This window comes from Equus przewalskii, chromosome 19 (genome assembly GCF_037783145.1).
Source record: "Equus przewalskii isolate Varuska chromosome 19, EquPr2, whole genome shotgun sequence".
Taxonomy (NCBI): Eukaryota; Metazoa; Chordata; class Mammalia; order Perissodactyla; family Equidae; genus Equus; species Equus przewalskii.
The window spans coordinates 35256923-35276035 of NC_091849.1; the positions used below are offsets into that span (position 1 = coordinate 35256923).

A 19113-nucleotide genomic window follows, 5' to 3' on the forward strand; every position below is an offset into this window, starting at 1 on the left:
AGGGAATTTTGATTATTAGTGGGTTTGGCAAACTCTGTCTTAGGGATCTGTTCTACTCAAGAATATAACTCTGTATGTATGTGTGTGTCTATAATTTTTAAAAGATTTGTAGCTAGAAATTGAAATGGCAATAGGTGGGTTTCCTTTTTTTTTTAGAAACTTGTGAATATTTTGAAGAGGGGCTAATTTAGGCAAATAAACAACCTTATCTAGGTAAAAAAGAGATCTGAAATAGAAATCCTGACAAAGAGATGATCTTTATGCTCAGCCTCTGTAAAAGCTGTCAGCTTCCTAATCTGAGCCTTTGCCAGGACTACTTGTTGCTTTTTAGTTTCTCGGCGTCACATCTTTTTAAGAAGGACTTAAGTCTTAGAAATGATAGTTTATATATCTGACTTTTATGGCTCAGATTTGTTATTAAAACCTGCTGCAGACCTAAGAGTTTGTTAGGGGAAAGCTTGCCAACTGAGCTTACATGAGACTCAGCAAGTTCTGGTTGGATGGCTCAGTCAGGCTGAGGTGTATAAACAGAAAGCCCACAGTCAGGCTCAGGTGTATACACAGAAAGCCCACAGATAGCTATTTAGGTTTTTAAAACAGCCTCAGGTAGTTAGGAACAACCCAAGTCTTCCTAAAAGGAAGCTTTTTCTAAAGTGTGTTTTTGAGGTTGAATATCCATTCTAGAAACATTTCTAGTCTTTGAAGAAAGTATTTTACGTAGTTTAAGGAAAACAATACCATGACTTAAAAGTTGGACAAGCTTTAACTACAATGAACAAAAATAGGAATAAATCATTCCAAGAAGGTTCTTTTTGTGTTTTTATTCCTTCTAGGATGAACTATTATTAAAATGATTATAAGACATTTCCTTTGTAAGAGGCTATGAAGACGACAAACTATTGATTTATGCCTGTAGACATCTGGTTTTAATTCTAAAATATGAGTCAACTATAATGCGAGAGTTTGTATAGGTACAAACAAGAGTACCACTAGATGTGAAGAATTGAAGAAGTCAGTGTAGATGGGGTAACATACTTGCTTCCTTTGCTGTGAGCAGATAAAGCCATCAGGAGTTCAAAGTCCAAGCTGTCATCATTTCCACTGCTGTGGCTTTAATGGTTTGTCAGAATACCAATCCCCTTGATTCCAAGCTGCATGAGAAATGGGATCCTTGCGTAGAGCCACAGGCTAATTTGGTCATCCTATATGGAAAAAGTCCAGTGGTGATTAAGTGTTTGTCCCGATTACATAGCTCCGTCAGATGGTATCTTTGAGGATCCTAGATACATTTGGTGAAGAGAAGAGAAAAGCCTGGTGTACTTTAGGTTTCTCTGACACAGGTGTCCTGAAGGCTTGCCTGGTATATTGTTTTTCATGAAAACCTTAATAAATATTAACTAATTGGAAACATTTCTTTCCTGCCCAGTTGAAAGCTTAGGGGTTAGACTTTCTGGCACAGAATCAAATACAACATGTAGAATAGTTCATCAGACAGACGCAGGAATAAAGCAGTCTGAATGTTGCTTACTGACTGTCCTTGCTCTTTAGGGATTGGAGGGGATTTCAAACTTTAGAGAAGTTGCAAGAACTGTACAAAGAGCACTTATATGCCCTTTGACCAGAATCACCTCTTGTTAGCATTTCATCTCATTTGCTTTGTTATTATTTTTTTCTCTCTCTCTAAATATATCCTTTCTTTTTATTTTCTGAACCATTTGAGAGTAAGTTGCTTATATCATGCCCTTTATCATAAATACTTGTGACTCGTGTGTATTTCCCAAGAATAAGTACATCCTCTTACACAACCATGGTTTAATTATCAAGCTTAGAAAATTCTGGTTGGATGGCTCAGTCAGGCTCAGGTGTTTGAACCTTGATTCAATAATTTAATCTACCCACCATATTTTATTTTTGTCCATTGATCCAACATTGTCCTTGTACTTTTTTCCCTTTCCTGTACAGGATCCTCTCTGGAATCGTGTACTTTGTTTTTGGTCACAACTCTCTAGTTTCCTTTAATCTAGAACAATTGCTTAGCCTTTCTTTGTCTTTTATGACACTGTCAATCTCCCCAGCTTTTGTTTAATAGAATGTTCCTTACTCCTCATTGAGTTTGCCTGATGTTTCCTCATGATTATATTCTGGTCGTGTCCTCAGTTGTGTCCCTAGGCTGTCACATCTGTAGGCAGGCACACAGGGTCCATCTGCCCCTCATTGGTGATAGTAATTTTGATCACCCACCAAAGTGATTGTCCAATTTCTCCATATTTGTTCCTTTTGAATAGGTATCTTTCCCCAGCTCCCAATTAAGAAAAGCCCATTGAGTTATGTCCTTATCTAATGATAAGACTTTGAACATAGCATAGGAAGTCAACATCTCAAACCCGTTTCTAAGTACTTAATCAGCTTTCACAACAACCCTGAGAAACAGGTCTCCTAATCCTTCCCCTATTTTCTTTGCCTGTACATTACATCCTAGTACTTTTGGGCAATGGTTGTTGAAAAAATAGAGAAGTAAAAGGACAAAGAATTTTACCTCTATACTCAAATGCTACATTTTCCCCCTTTTCATCCCTTTTATGGCCTCTGTTGATAGAGTGAAGCATGTAAAGAGGGACAAAAAGAAGAGTAATGCAGTAGAGCCTGGAGTGGCAGGCAGACATTACTAATTGCCCACCTCAGTGTCTATAACTGTCTGTGATAATAACAACCCTTAATTTTTATCTGGGTCCATGGCCATCTACAATGAATAGCCCATTTCCCATAGCTTGTAGCTAGGTAAGGCCATATGGCAATTTTCTGTCCTTTTTCTTTCCTATTGACAGGAATGTGGATATGATGTTTGAAATGTAAGCAACATCTTAGACCACAAATTAGCAAGTAAGGATGGTGGCAAGATAGAAGGAACTTAGGTCCCTCGTGATTGAAGAGCTGCTGTGTACTGCCTACCTTAGAGTTCTTTTTTTTTTTTGAGGAAGATTGTTGCTGAGCTGACGTCTGTGCCAGTCTTCTTCTATTTTATGTGGGATGCTGCCACAATGTGGCTTGATGAGCAGTGCTAGGTCTGTATGTAGGATCTGAACCCATGAACACCTGGCTGCCGAAGCGGAGTGCGTGAACTTAACCACTGTGCCACCATTCTGGCCCTTAGACTTCTTTTATGTGAAAGAGAAATAAACATCTTTTTTTAATCAAAGTTATGCATTATTTTGAGTTTTCTCCTGTATGCAGCTAAACCTAACCTGACTGATACAAAGAGACGCTCAAGGAGGAGAGTAATATTGTTGAACTCATCCTCTTAGAAAAACGCCTCAGGTCTGCCATTCTGTTAATATTGCTCTGAGTTTGGACACTGTTCTTAGTGATGGGAACACAGTAATAAAACAAAGCCACTCTTCTGATGGAGCTTACATTCTAAAGAGGAAGTCAGACAATAAACAAATAAAAAATACCAATGTTGGGTGGTACATGCCATGAAGAAAAATAAAGCATGTGAGGGGCATAGGGAGTGACAGATCAGGAATGACTCTGCGGGAAAGAAATGAAGGAAGTGATGGTGTGGTACAGATGTCTAGGGACAGGCTTTCTAGACCCTGAAGTGGAAGTCTACTTACTATTTTGGAGAAACAGCAGGGATACCAGTGGAGCTCAAAACAGCCAGAACCATTGAGAATGATGGAGATGTTCATCGTCTCAGTTGTGATGATTTCACCCAGGTGTGTATACATGTCAAAACTCAAAATTGTACACTTTAAATATGTGCACTTTGTTGTATGTCAGTCATCCCTCAAGAAAGTTGTTTTTAAAAGTCATAGCTAGCACAAACTAGAAACTACTTTCAAGAATCCTTATAGACAGAACATATCTTTGCTACTCAACCCTCTTGCTCTTAAGTTTTCTATAAAATTACCTTTTCTTGTTTGCATAGTCTTATCTTTCTTTGGGCATTGTGTATGTCCTTTTGTTCCATACATAGCACACTTTATAAAAATGAATATTTAATCATGAATTAAGAGATGTGGCCATCCTGCCAAGCAGGTGAGGGAAGTCCTGGGTCTGAAATAAAGTCATTCAGCTAGGTGTTTTAAAAATGTATGGATGGCAGAATATGACTCAGCAATGAAAAAGAATGAATGATGATGATGATGATGATTTTTTAAAGATTTTATTTTTCCTTTTTCTCCCAAAGCCCCCCAGTACATAGTTGTGTATTTTTAGTTGTGAGTCCTTCTAGTTGTGGCATGTGGGATGCCGCCTCAGCATGGCTTGACGAACGGTGCCATGTTTGTGTCCAGGATTCAAACTGGCGAAACCCTGGGCCGCTAGAGCAGAGCACTCGAACTTAACCACTTGGCCACAGGGCTGGCCCCAAGAATGAATTATTGATATACAACTTGGATCGATCTCAAGGGCAGTATGCTAAGTGGAAAAAGTCACATACTGCGTGATTCCATCCATATAAATGACAAAATTATCAAAATGAGCAAATTAGTAGTTGCCAGAGATTAGGAATGGTGTTGGGGGCAGGGGCAGCAGGAAATGACTATAAAGGGGTAGCATGAGGGAGATCTTTGTGGTGATGAAATAGTTCTCTGTCTTGGTTGTGGTAGTAGTTACACAAGTGATAAAATGACAGAATTATACACACACACCCCAATATCAACTTCCTGGGTTTTATGTTGTACTATAGTTATGTAAGATGTAACCGTTGCAGGAAGGTGAGTGAAGGGTACACTGGACTTCTCTGTATTATCTTTACAACTTTCTGTGAATCTATTATTTCAAAATAAAAAGTCTTAAAAATTATGTATGGACTTCTGCTTCCAGAAAGATGGACTAGATGTACTTTTCCCTATTCCTACTGCTAGGTACAAGTAAAACCCTGGAATGAATAATTATGTATGTATGTGTATATATATGTATATAAACCGAACATAAGAAGACCCTGAAAGATAAAGAGAAGAAGGCAGACCTGCTAGGGAACTTGGGACCCAAAGGTAAGGAATTCTCTGCCTTTTCTTTTTTGCCTCATACATCCCAGACTTGGAGATGAAGAAGCTGGCAACCAAAAAGCACCAATGGGCAACAGACAAAAACCACCCCAAGAAAAGTCTGCTTTCTTTGGCCAAAAGACCAGAAAAGAGGCAGCTTAGCAAGACAGAAAATTTTCAGACAATAACCACTCTACTCCAGCTAAACACCACAGAATAAAACTGTGGCCCTACTCCAACCCATGTCACAAAGACCAAGTATGGAGCTTAGATTTCCACCCTCATGAGGCTGTGATGACGTTCCCCAAACCCCTCCTTGGAGTGGTATCAGAGAAGAGCTGGGATTATCATCCCCATCTGGCAGTACAAGGCATTGCCCCCTCCTGACTGAGGTAGTGTCGGAAGAGGCTTAGTCTGGACCTTAAGGACTTTCACCACTGCCCAGTGGTAATGAGGCTATAAACCACCCCCATGTCAGTGGAGGCCTTGTGGGGAGCTCTAACAAGGCACTCTGCCGTTCCCAGCTAGGGAAGTACTAGTTGAGGTCTACTTGAGAGCCAGAACTCCCACCTTAGCCCAGCAGTGATGAGGAACCCTTCCCTTGAGTGTCCAAGGGGGCTAACTGGGCAACCTGGATTTATCTCTCTACCTGACAGTAACAAGAGGGCACCTCTCCCTTCCCCTGTCACACTGTTATGAGAAAAAGCCAGCAAAATGGAGAGTTTTAATAAGATCCAGAGTCTCAGAACATAATATGAAAATGTACAGGTTTCAATCTAAAATCACTCATCGTACCAGGAACCAAAGATCTCGAACTGAATTTAAAAAGGCAATTCATAAATGTCAACACCAAGATGACAGAGATGCAAGAATTATTTGACAAAGATTTTAGAGCAGCCATTGTAAAAATGAGTAATTATGAACATGCTTGAAAGAAGTAGAAGAAATGGAAAGTCTTGGCTGGTCTCATGGCTGAGTGGTTAAGTTCTTGCGCACTGCTTTGGTGGCCCGGGGTTTCACTGGTTTGGATCCTGGGCGCGGACAGGGCACTGCTCACTGGGCCATGTTGAGGTGGCATCCCACATGCCACAACTAGAAGGACCCACAGCTAAAATATACAACTATGTACTGGGGAGATTTGGGGATAAAAAGCAATTAAAAAAAAAAAGATTGGCAACAGTTGTTAACTCAGGTGCCAATCTTTGAAAAACAAACAAACCAAAAAGAACTATCAGCCCGGAATCCTATATCCAGTGAAAATATGCTTCAGGAATGAATGGGAAATAAAGACATTCTCCAATGAAAGAAAATGAGAATTTATTGCCAGCAGACCTACCCTAAAAGAATGGCTAAAAAATTCTTTAAATAGAAAGGAAACGATAAGTGAATCAATCTTATAACATTAGGAAAGAAGAATGAATACAGTAAGGAAAAATATGGGTAAGTACACAGACTTTATTTTTCATGAATTTTTCTAAATTATGTTGATGGTTGAAGCCCAGATCCTGATTGATGTAGCTCTAAAAGTATGTAGAGAAAATATTTAAGATAATTAGACCTACAGGAGAGAAAAAGGACATACAGGGAGGTAAAGTTTCTATACTTGACTTGAACTGGTAAATGGCAATCCCAGTGGACTATATAAGGTACGTTTACATAATGTAGTAACTAGAGCAACAACACTGTACAAGTAAAAGCTATAAAGAGAGGTTTACATTAAAAAAACACTAGATTCCTTATTTTAAGACATTACAAATCTACACGCATCAAGACACTGTGTTACCAGTGTAAGGATAGACATATAGATGAATGGAATAGAATTGAGAGTTCTGAAACAGACCCTTACTTTTATTGGCAATTTATTTTCACCAAGACAAGTCAATGGGAAAAGAGTATTCTTTTCAACAAATGATGCTAAGACAACTAGATATACACATGCAAAATAATGAAGTTGGTCCCCTTCATCACACCATATACAAAAATTAACTCAAAATGGATCAAAGCGCTAAATGTAAGAGCTAAAATTATACAACCTTTAGAAGAAAACACAGGTGTAAACCTTCGTGACCTTGGATCAGGCAATGATTTCTTAGATATAACACCAAAAGCACAGCAACAAAAGAAAGATAAACTGGATATCATCAAAATTAAAAATTTTTGCACTTCAAAGGACATCATCAGGAAAATAAAAAGACAACTCACAGAATAGGAGAAAATTTTTGCAAATAATATATCTGATAAGGGACTTGTAGCTAGAATATAAAAAGAGCTATTACAACTCAATAATGAAAAGACGACCCAATTTAAAAATGGACAAGGTATCAAAATAGACATTTCTCTTCTCCAAAGAAGATAGATAAATGGTCCATATGCACATGAAAAGATGCTCAATATCATTAGCCATCAAAGAAATATATATAAATTCTTAACCAAATATTAACAAATAGAATTCAGCAGTATATGAAAGAAATTATACACCATGTCCAAATGAGGTTTATTCCAGGGAGGCAGGCTGGTTCAGTATTTGAAGATTAGTCAGTATAATCCACCATGTTAAACAGGCTAAAGAAAAATCGCATGAACATAGCATTCAGTGCAGAAAAAGCATTTGAAAATATTAAACATTTATTCTTGATAAAAACTCTCAGGAAAATAGGCATAGACGAGAACTTACTCACCTTGATAAAGAGCATCCACAAAAAAATCTAAGCAAGGAAACAGACCTCCAGGTTCAGGAAGCATAGCACCAAACAAGGTGAACCCAAAGAGGCCCACACCAAGACACATTATAATTAAAAGGTCAAGAATTAAAGATAGAGAATCCTAAAAGCTGCAAGAGAAAGGCAACAAGTTACATACACAGGAAATCCCGTAAGGCTATCAACTGACTTCTCAGCAGAAAACTTAAGGCTAGAAGGGAGTGGCATGATATATTTAAAATGCTGAAAGGGAAGAACCTACAGCCAAGAATTCTCTACCCAGTAAGGTTATCATTCAGAATGGAAGGGGAGATAAAGAGTTTTCCAGACAAGCAAAAACTAAAGGAGTTGATCACCAATAAACCAGCCTTACAAGAAATGCTAAAGGGACTTATTTAAGTGGAAAACAAAAGACTACAAATAGGAATAAGAAAATTATCAACCCCCCCCCCCCAAAACAGTAAACCACTGGTAAAGGCAAATAGACAGTAAAAGTAGCATATCAACCACCTATGAAGCTAATATGAAGGTCAAAAGATGAAAGTACTAAAATTATCTGTTTCCGTGATAAGAAGGTAATGGATACACAGGCATGAAAAAGAAATTAAATATGATATCAAAAACATAAAATGTTGGAGGAGGGGAGTAAAAGAATAGAGCTTTTAGCAAGAGGTCAAACTTAAGAGACCATCAAGTTAATATGGATTGCTATATATGTAGGTTATTATATATGAACCTCATGGTAATCGCAAACCAGAAACCTATAGTAAAATACACAACACATTAAGAGAAAGGAACCTAAACATAATACTAAAGAAAGCCATCAAGCGGCCAGCCTGGTGGCATAGTGGTTAAGTTCATGCAGCTCCTCTTCAGTGGCCTGGGGTTCACAGGATCCCAGGTACAGACCTACAAACTGCTCATCAAGCCATGCTATGGTGGCGTCCCACATACAAAATAGAGGCATTTGGCATGGATGTTAGCTCAGCATAGTCTTCCTCAAGCAAAAAGAGAAGATTAGCAACAGATGTTAGCTCAGGGCCAATCTTCCTTGCCAAAAAAGAAAAGAAAAGACAAGAAAAATAAATGAAATAGAGACTAAAAACACAAAAGAAAAAAATCAATGAAACTAAGAGCTGGTTCTTTGAAAAGACAAACAAATTTGACAAACCTTTAGCTAGACTCACCAAGAAAAAAGGAGAGAAGGCTCAAATAAATAAAATCAGAAATGAAAGAGGAGAAATTACAATGTACACCTCAGAAATATAAAAGATCGTAAAAGAATACAATGAAAAGCTATATCCCAACAAATTGGATAATCTAGAAGAAATGGATAAATTCTTAGAATCATATAACCCTCCAAAACTGAATCAAGAAGAAATAAAGAATTTGAATAGACCAATCACCAGTAAGAAGATGAAAACATTAATCAAAAACCTCCCCAAAAATAAAAGTCCAGGACCAGACAGCTTCCCTGGTGAATTCTACCAGACATTCAAAGAAGACTTTAATGCCTATCCTCAATCTCTTCCAAAAAATTGAAGAGGAAGGGAAGCTTCCTAACTCATTCTATGAGGCCAACATTACCCTGATACCAAAACCAGAAAAGGAGAACAGAAAAAAAGAAAATTTCAGGCCAATATCACTGATGAACATCGATGCAAAAATCCTCAACAAAATACTAGCAAATCAAATACAACAATACATTAAAAAGATCATACACCATGATCACATGGGATTTATTCCTGGGATGCAGGGATGGTTCAACATCCACAAATCAATCAATATGATACACCACATTAACCAAATGAAGAATAAAAATCACATGATCATCTCAATAGATGCAGAGAAAGCATTTGACAAGATACAGCCTTCATTTATGATAAAAACTCTGAAAAAAATGGCTATAGAAGGGAAGTACCTCAACATAATAAAGGCCATATATGACAAACCCATAGCAAATATACTCAACAGAGAAAAACTGAAATCTATCCCTCTAAGAACAGGAACCAGACAGGGATGCCCACTTTCATCATTCTTATTTAACATCTTATTGGAAGTCCTAGCCAGAACAATCAGACAAGAAAAAGAAATAAAAGGGATCCAAATTGAAAAGGAAGAAGTGAAACCATCACTATTTGCAGATGACATGATTTTATGTATAGAAAACCGTACAGAATCCACCAAAAAACTTTTAGAAATAATAAATGAATACAGTAAAGTTGTGGGATACAAAATCAACATACAAAAATCAGTTGCACTTCTAAACACTAACAATGAAGTACCAGAAAGAGAAATTAAGACTTTAATCCTATTTATGATTGCAACCTAGGAATAAATTTAACCAAAGAGGTGAAAGACTTGTACACTGAAAATTATAAAACATTGTTGAAAGAAATTGAAGAAGACACAAAGAAATAGAAAGATATTCCATGCTGTTGGATTGGAAGAATTAACATAGTTAGAATGTCCATACTTCCTTAAGCAATCTACAGATTCAATGCAATCCCTATCAAAGTTCCAACGACACTTTTCACAGCAATAGAAGAAAGGATCCTAAAATTATATGGAACAACAAAAGACCCCAAATAGCCAAAGGAATCTTGAGAAAAAACAACGAAGCTGGAGGTATCACACTCCCTGATGTCAAAATATACTACAAAGCTATAGTAATCAAAACAGCATGGTACTGGCACAAAAACAGACACACAGATCAATGGAACAGAATCGAGAGCCCAGAAATAAACCCACACATCTATAGACAGCTAATTTTTGACAAGGGAGCCAAGAATGTACAATGGAGAAAGGAAAGTCTCTTCAATAAATGGTGTTGGGAAAACTGGACAGCCACACACAAAAGAATGAAAGTAGACCGCTATCTTACACCATACACAAAAATTAACTCAAAAGGATTAAAGACTTGAGTGTAAGACCTGAAACCATAAAACTTCTGGAAGAAAACATAGGCAATATGCTCTTTGACATGAGTCTTAGCAGCATATTTTCAAATACCATGTCTGACCAGGCAAGGGAAACAATAGAAAAAATAAACAAATGGGACTACATCAAACTAAAAAGCTTCTGCACAGCAAAGGAAACCATCAATAAAACGAAAAGACAACCTAACAATTGGGAGAAGATATTTGCAAACCGTATATCTGATAGGGGTTAATATCCAAAATATATACATAATTCAAACATCTCAACAATGAAAAAACAAACAACTCAAAAAATGGGCAAAAGATCTGAACAGACATTTTTCCAAAGAAGATATACAGATGGCCAACAGGCACGTGAAAAGATGTTCAACATCACTAATTATTAGGGAAATGCAAATCAAAACTACCATAAGATTTCACCTCATGTCCATCAGAATGGCTATAATTAACAAGAAATAAGTGTTGGAGAGGCTATGGAGAAAAGGGAACTCTTATATACTTGTTGGGAGTGCAAACTGGTACAGCCACTATGGAAAACAGAATGGAGATTCCTCAAAAAATTAAGAATAGAAATACCATATGATCCACAACTAGCATACAATTCTACTGCTGGGTATTTATCCCAAGAACATGAAAACACAAATGCATAAAGATATATGCACCCCTGTGTTCACTGAGGCATTATTCACAATAGCCAAGACACAATAGACACAATAGCCAAGTCAAGACTTGGAAGACAAGCCCTTCAAGGGACAAAATGATAAAGAAGATGTGGTATACATACACAATGGAATACTACTCAGCTATAAAAAAGATGGCTTTTGCCATTTGTGACAATATGGATGGACCTTGAGAGTATTATGCTAAGCAAAATGAGTAAGAGGGAGAAAATCAAGTACCATATGATCTCACTCATAAATAGAAGATAAGAACATCACCATCAACAAACAAACACATAGATACAGAGAATAGATTGGTGGTTACCAGAAGGAAAGCAGCAAGGGAGAAGGGTGAAAAGGGTGACTGGGCACATGTGTATGGTGATGGATGGTAATTAGTCTTTGAGCAGTGAACATGATGTAATCTACACAGAAATTGAAATATAATGATATAACTGAAATTCATAAAGTGTTATAAACCAATGTTACTTCAATAAAAAAAGCATTTGAAAAAATTAAACATTCACTTTTGATAAAAACTCTTAGAAAAATAGGCATAGAAGAGAACTTCCTCAACTTCATAAAGAGCATCCACAAAAAAATCTACAATGAACATTATACTTAGTGATGAAAGACTGAATGCTTTCCTCCTAAAATGGGAACAAAGAAAGGATGTCTGCTCTCACCAGTCCTATTAAACAAAGTGCCAGGAGTTGTAGCCAGCTCAATAAGGTAAGAAAAGGAAATAAAAGGCATTCATATTACAAAGGAAGAAATGTTCTGTATACTGAGTATATCAATATCCTGGTTGTAATATTGCCCTAAAGTTTTGCATGACATACCACTGGGGGGAACTAGGGAAAAGGTACAAGGGTCTCTTTGCGTTATTTCTTACAACTGAATGTTAACCTACAGTCATCTCAAAATAAAAATGTTTTACTTAAAAAAAATGTATGGATTGGCCCCAAATCCAAAAAAAAAGTATGGATTGGCTCTTAGGGGAAGCTGAGTGAAGGATATATGGGAACTCTCTGTACTATTTTTGTTACTTTTTTGTAAGTCTAAAATATTTCAAAATTAAAAATTAAAAATTCCTTTTGTTTTTATATGCCTTGCATTTTTAGCATGGCAGGGAAAGATAAACACAATACTATTCCATCGTCCCTGGAGAGGCCATTTTTTTTAGAGCATGAATTTTTGCTTTCAACAAAAACTCATTCAACAGGACTGAGGAATTGCTCACAAGGATGCTGAGCCTCTGAGCATGAGGCAGGTTTTGTTTTACATAGCTGATGTCAGATATCTAATCAGCTGCTGGAGTGCTCCGGGAAAAGAAGCATGAAATGCAAGAAATTGCCCTGAGGCTCCTGCAGCTGACCGTTGTAGGGAGGGAGCCATAATGGTCAATAATCCTGGCAAGAAACCTCTTTCATAGAATCTGTTGATCCCTGGTGGGCAGAGGGACAAATAATGACAGACTCTGCAGTCCTGCTGGAGGGGATTGGGTAGTAGAGCACCCAGGCTGAGGATGACTTGCTTCCCTTTTAAAAAGGTAATTTTGGTGGGATCTCTGAGGAAAATTGAACTTACGATGACTAAGAGATAGGCATAGGAATGCATGAAGTCTGTTGATTATTTTAAAATCTACCATTCACCATGCTTCGACTGTCTCTGAAATCAGGTAACAATTGTTTTGGGGAAGGGAATCGAATGGCTCAGGGTCAGAGGAGGGAGGGAAACTTATCTTGATTTTTGTATTATGTGCATGCATTATCTATTCACAAGAATGAATAATTTTAAAATTAACTGGTGGCACATTTCCAGTAAGCCTGTCTCAGAGAGTATTTTGCTTAGGTTTTTATCCAGAAAACTGCCACCTTCCCACCTTTGCCATTAGGTCTACAGATGTCCCTGGCACGTGGGTTACATTTTTAAATGTACGGACCAAAGAAAGTAGAAATAGGACTGGACTGACAGAACACTTGGGTTCTACTCAGGAGTCTCACGAGTAGTTGTGACCTTGACAAGCTCATTCAACGATTTCCCTGGACTTTACTTTCCTTCTTTGTAAAACGAAGAAATTGATCTGTAGTGTCCTTGTTAATTTTAACAATCATTGACTCATTTTCTTCTGCCTCACCCCCGCCCCCATTTGGGAAGAGTTGCACCTCTTCTGCGTCCAGCAAACATCCGCCCGTTGGTTAACCAGGTAGAGGCTGAGAGGCGTACACAGAGGATGACGAGGTGGCCTCGCTCAGTTCCTTAGCACGAAGCAGCAGACCGCAGCAGGTCTACGGGCCTGTGAGGTCCTTGAGACTACTTTTCACCCCCGAGACTGATTTCTGGAGTCGACTTAGTTGGCGCTCAACAAATAACGAGCTAATGTGTGGGGGAAATGAATGAGAAGTGGACCAAGAGCTGCGCAATTATCTAGCGAACCCGGCAAAAACCCCACAAACGCGCCTCCTTTCCGCGACGCTTCAAGGCGACGGCCGGAGCGTGAAGCTCACAGAGCTCAGAGGCGAAGCCTTTCTGGTCTCCTCCCCAGAGAGGCTGGCGGCCGGCCTGCGGAAGACGCCGCGGAGCTCCCCCGCCCGCCCGCGGCAGCGCGCCCCGCCCCTCGCCCCGCGCGCCCCCGCGCGCCCCCGCGCTCACCACGCGCGCCCCCGCCGCCGCGCGCACCCCCGCCGCCGCGAGCCTGGTGGGCGGGCAGCGCGCGATCTCGGAGGCGCTCTGGGCTGGCGGCCGCGGCGCCGCGCGGGTGGGTGGGATAGTGGCGGAGCTCCGGGCGCCGGGGCACGGCCGGGGAGCGCTATGGCGGTGGCTGTGGCGGCGGCATCCGGTCCCCGCGGCGCCGCGAGGTGAGGGACCGCCTTTTCGCGGCTGAGGAGGCCGCAGCTGCCCGCCTGCCTTCCACGCGGGCCTCGGCTCCGGCATGGCCGGGATCATTAAGAAGCAGATCCTGAAGCACCTGTCCCGGTGAGAGCGCCCGCGCTGGTCCCCAGCGGTCCCGGGGCCCCTCCTCCCCGCTCCGACCCTCCTCCCTTCCCCAGTGCCCGGGGCCCGGCCTCCCTCTCTTCTGCCCGAGCCGGGACTCCTTGGCGGCCCCCGCCTCAAGTCGAGGTGGACAGCCTCGTCGCCGCTCCGCTGGCCCGACCGTTGTCACTGCTGTTCCTCCCTCGCCCTGGGCCCTCGGGTACGGGGCGCGCCTCCCGACCCTAACAGCCCTCCTACCCTCGCCGACCCTCGAGGATCCCCTGGCCGGCTGCCCGCGCCCTCGGTCCCCACACCGCCGAGCAGGTCACCCCGTCCTCTGCTGCCTGTCCCCCGTGCCCTCTGACCTCCCTCCGAGGCCCCCTCGGGTCCCACCCTCTCCTGCTCGCCCCGCTGTGTTTCCTCTCGCCTCGGGGCCCGCTGCCCTTCCCTCGGGGCCCCTGCCCGCCTCTCGGCCGCCCCCCCACGCCACACTGCCTGCCTCTCCTTCCTCTGCTGCTCCGGACGAGACTGTCCCCCAGCCCGTTCTAAATAACCCTGGCACCCAGTCCTTCGTCACCCGTTTTCCACTCCGATTTCCAGCTCCCACACTGGTTTTCTCCTTCCCAGCAGCTCCCAGCTCCTCTTTCATCGTCTTGTCTGACCCTGTTGCATCACCCTTGAAAACGATACAGTCCCTGCACCCAGGACGGTCCTCTGAGCTCCTTTCGCCCTCCTTTGCTTCTCTTCTCATTACACAGACTAAACGGAGAAGGGCCAGGAGAGTCGGGCGTAAAGTTTCAACAACCCTCTCTTTAGGATGTGGAGGGTTTTTGACAGCCTGTGAAAAGAGCTAACAACGTCCACTTGTGCTTCGCAGGCATTTATTAAGCAAGGTTCTGTCGCTCGGTAATTTGGGCCGGAGACGGGTGGCTGGCAAAACAGTGTTCAGGTGTAGCCGGGTGACTTGCTGACCCCCGTGTCAGGATGGCAGGTTGTCAGAACTGGTGTCCACAAAATTGGAAGCTAGGCTTTCATTTAGTTTTCGTTCCTTATTCCAGGCGGGGGTTGGCGATGCCTTAATACCTTTAGCCAGCCTCTGTGTCTCACGTGGAGAGCGATTCAAGCCTCGGCCCCACCGTGGTCAGTGGTTATCAGGAGGAGGGAGTGGGGGGAGAAGCCGGTCACTATGGGACACTGGGCCTTGCACTCCTGTGTCTTTCCTGGTCTTCTCATCGCGTTGGGGAATGGGGTGTAAGACACTATTACTGCTGCTGCATCCCCTTTTCTGGCGGGCATTCTGGCTTATTTACTGTCACTTTGATTTTAGACATTAATTAGTAATTAGATTCAGATACATCTTTTGGTTACACCCTGCTATAAAAGTAAAAGTGGATTGGAGGCTGGAGCTGGAAAGTGCCTTTGGACCCCTGACTACAATTAACTCCCTAATACATTCTTTTTCAGGTAGCATTCATCTGGGTGTTCCATGAGTTTGGTTGTTCTGTGTAAAGATTTAAAAGTAGGACTAATGATCATGAAATGGGACAGAGAATTTAACTAAAGGAAAACTATTAATTTGAATGAACGTAGAATTTTAGGGTTTAGAGATGGTCTCACCCAACCTAGCATTGTGTTTGAGTTTCCTCTTTCTGGTTTACTTCTTCAACTGTAAAGTGGGGATAATAAAGCATCTGACTCACAGAGTTATTGTAAGGGTTACGTGAATTAATATATGTGAGGACTTAGTATAGTGCCTAGCACATAGTAAGTGCTCAATAAGACATGTGCTATGGTTATTTTTGGGGCCACACCTTGTGTGACATTTTAATATAAGTCATGCACTTCTCCAGAAAAATCCACATATGTAAACAGGTAATTTTTTTATGGGAGTTCTGGGGTGGGGGGGTAAGTTATGGCCCCCTAAAGCGTGCCTGAACCCTGCAAGGCATCCTGGAACTAAGTGCCCCTCATTTTATGCCTGAGGAAACTAGAGCCGAGAGAAGAGAAGTGAGTTGGCCAAGTGGCAGCGGAAGGTAAGCTAGTGGAATAGAACCCAGCTTCCTGACTCTGGTACACTTTCCTCTGGTGTACACACGTATTCTGTGCACTTTCCATGAAGACAGGATTTTTAAACAAAAATTTTAATGGTATGTGCTGACACATCCAGGGAATCCTTAGTGAACAAAGCATCTCTTTTAGGTGAAGTAGGAATAGATGTGAGAGACATTGGGAGAAATTTCTGATTTCCTTAGTGTTGTGTGGTTGAGTGAGGAGGAGGAGGAGAAAGTTATTCAGGGCTGCAATTTCAGGGCTCCAGGAAAAGGTGCTGGGACATGGTCTGGTTGGGGGAGAGGTCAAACTCCTGGGGATTTTGTATCTGTTTAACTTGGAAAAACCACCTAATCACATGTGACATTTGTGTCTTTGTATGGTCTCTGCTACACATACAGAGGTTGGCCTGCCTCGGGGGGAACTGTGGCTTCTGTGGCTTGTCAAACCTGATGGGGAATGAGAGAGAAGGTATATTGCGTTACTGTGTTAGATAAATATTTGTAGGTATTTAATAATTACTTGTTGCCGATGATGATGGTGCCACTTGACCTGGAGGAGAGTGTCCTACAGCAGGAAGCAGATCCCAGCAACTCTCATATTGTTTAATTTTGGTTGTGAAGTTTCAGATATCAAAGTGTCTTGTTGGAGTGTATCCTCGTTAGTAGAGTATTCTGGTAAACAAGATTTGAGGGAGGTGCTATTCAAGATATTTTTGTTAAGTGCCTACTTTAGACCAGGCTCTGATCTGGGCACTGGGGATTCAGCAGGGAAGAAATAGAAACGTCTTTTAAGGGCTGTTAACCTGTGGTTTGGATGACTGCTGCGTAATACAGATAGCTTCAAGGCTCAGGATTCATTTAAATAGACTCAGGAGGAGACCTTTACTTAGAAAGAAAAGTAACCATTTAAAAAGTACCCAAAAGTCATTTTTCACTAAATTAGATTATTCTTGTTTTAGATTACCTTAGCTAATGACCTTTTGTTCGACCTGTAAGGAGAAATATGATTGATTATAAAGTAAGTCAGGGTTCTGTGGCTCATGGAGAAAGCATGGTCACTGGAACAGACAAGCCAGACTCACCTTCCCGTTCTGCTGCTTAATGAACAGGGCAGCCTGTCTGAGCCTTAGCTTTCTTATCTGTAACGGATGACAATAAGGAAGAATACAACATATCTAGCAGGTTTTTTTGAGGATTGAGGATAAAGTATTTATTATAGTGTCCGGCATGTAAGTAGGGTTTAGTAAAGAGTAACTATTACAACATGGCCAGAGAAGTTAGGGACACTATCATGGTATAGATGACAGCAACCTGACTATCTCTTTTAGAAACCCGTCAGGAGTCTTAATTATTTATTCTAAATGGCTGAAGGAAATGTGACCCTGAGTGACAGAGACATGGCTGATAGATGTGATAGATATTTTTAAAACATAAGTATTAGCTGAAATTCAGGGGCATGGAAGATTTCAGAGTCCTTTTGGACGATAAGAGAGCCTGACTGTGAGCTTGGCCCTTAGTTCCTCCATTTGTTATTATTCGTTATCCTGCAGAGATCATTGGGACCAGCCCCTGGTGGACAGTGGGGAGCTGCTGGCTCAGGGAGGCTGACTGCTTGCCCGAGGTCTATTTAGAGGAAGGTTTGTAGGAATAGTCTCAACTTCCGGGTCATGCCCCTTTATACTTGACTTTACTTATTATCATCTTCCTTTCCCAGATAAGTACTTTGTGCATTTTCTAGTAATAGTCAAATCTTGTATGTCTTTGTTTCCCTTCCTTCATTTTCTTGTGTTGCTTCAGAATAAATCTCTTTTATTTACTGGCAAATATTTAATAATAATAGCCAACTATGTGAATAAGCTCTTTACAGGTCTTATGATGGTTTAATCCTCAGAGTAACCTTATTAGGTAGATGTTAGGCCCATTTTATTTTATTTAATTAATTTTTTTTTGAGGAAGATTAGCCCTGAGCTAACTGCTGCCACTCCTCCTCTTTTTGCTGAGGAAGGCTGGCCCTGAGCTAACATCTGTGCCCATCTTCCTCTACTTTCTATGTGGGACGCCTGCCACAGCATGGCTTGACAAGCGGTGCCGTGTCCGCACCCGGGATCCCAACCGGTGAACCCCAAGCCGCCGAGAAGCAGAATGTGCGCACTTAACTGCTGCGCCACCGGGCCGGCCCCTAGGTCCATTTTATAGATGAAGAAGTGAGGCACAGAGGTTAAATAACTTGCCCCAAATCATAACTAGTAAGGGATGGAGCTGAGATTCAGATGCAGGTGCTTCAATCCCAGAGCCATGCTCTTCAACCACTCTGCCGCTGTAATGCTTCTCATCTGTTGAGTGTTTAAAACTGAGCATACCCTTGTCACCAGCACCCACATGAAGCAACAGAATGTTACCAGCACCCAAGAAGCCCCCTTATGTCTCTTTCTATCCTTACCTCCACCAAGGGGTAACCACTGTCCTGGTTTCTAACAGTGTAGATTCTGTTTTTGTACTTTATATAAATGGGAACATATAGTATGTATGCTTTTATGTCTGGCTTCTTTAGCTCAACATTATTTTTGTGAGATTAATCCCTGTTACATCAAGTTGTGGATTCTCCATTTTCATTGCTGTATAGTATTCTATTATGTGAATATACCTCAGTTTATATATACGTTTTGCTGCTGATGTGCATTTGGATAGTTTCCCAGGTTAGGGCTATGATGAATAGTACTGCTGGGAACATTCTAGTACATGTCCTTTGGTGAACAAGTGTACACATAGCTTTTGGGGATATACATAAGAGTGGAATT

The 19113-nt window shown here is 41.2% G+C and overlaps 1 protein-coding gene across 2 annotated transcripts in view; it reads left to right on the plus strand.

Annotated features, from left to right (window-relative positions):
• Positions 1–13925: 13925 nt before the first annotated feature.
• Positions 13926–19113, plus strand: part of BLTP3A (bridge-like lipid transfer protein family member 3A) — a 71558-nt gene continuing 66370 nt past the window's right edge. The window contains exon 1 of one of the 2 annotated variants that reach the window (XM_008522724.2): positions 13926–14267. In XM_008522724.2, coding sequence (XP_008520946.1) covers positions 14224–14267 — 44 coding nt within the window. In that variant the 5' untranslated portion in view covers positions 13926–14223. The remainder of the gene's footprint in view (positions 14268–19113) is intronic. The other variant, XM_008522723.2, reaches the window with a different exon arrangement.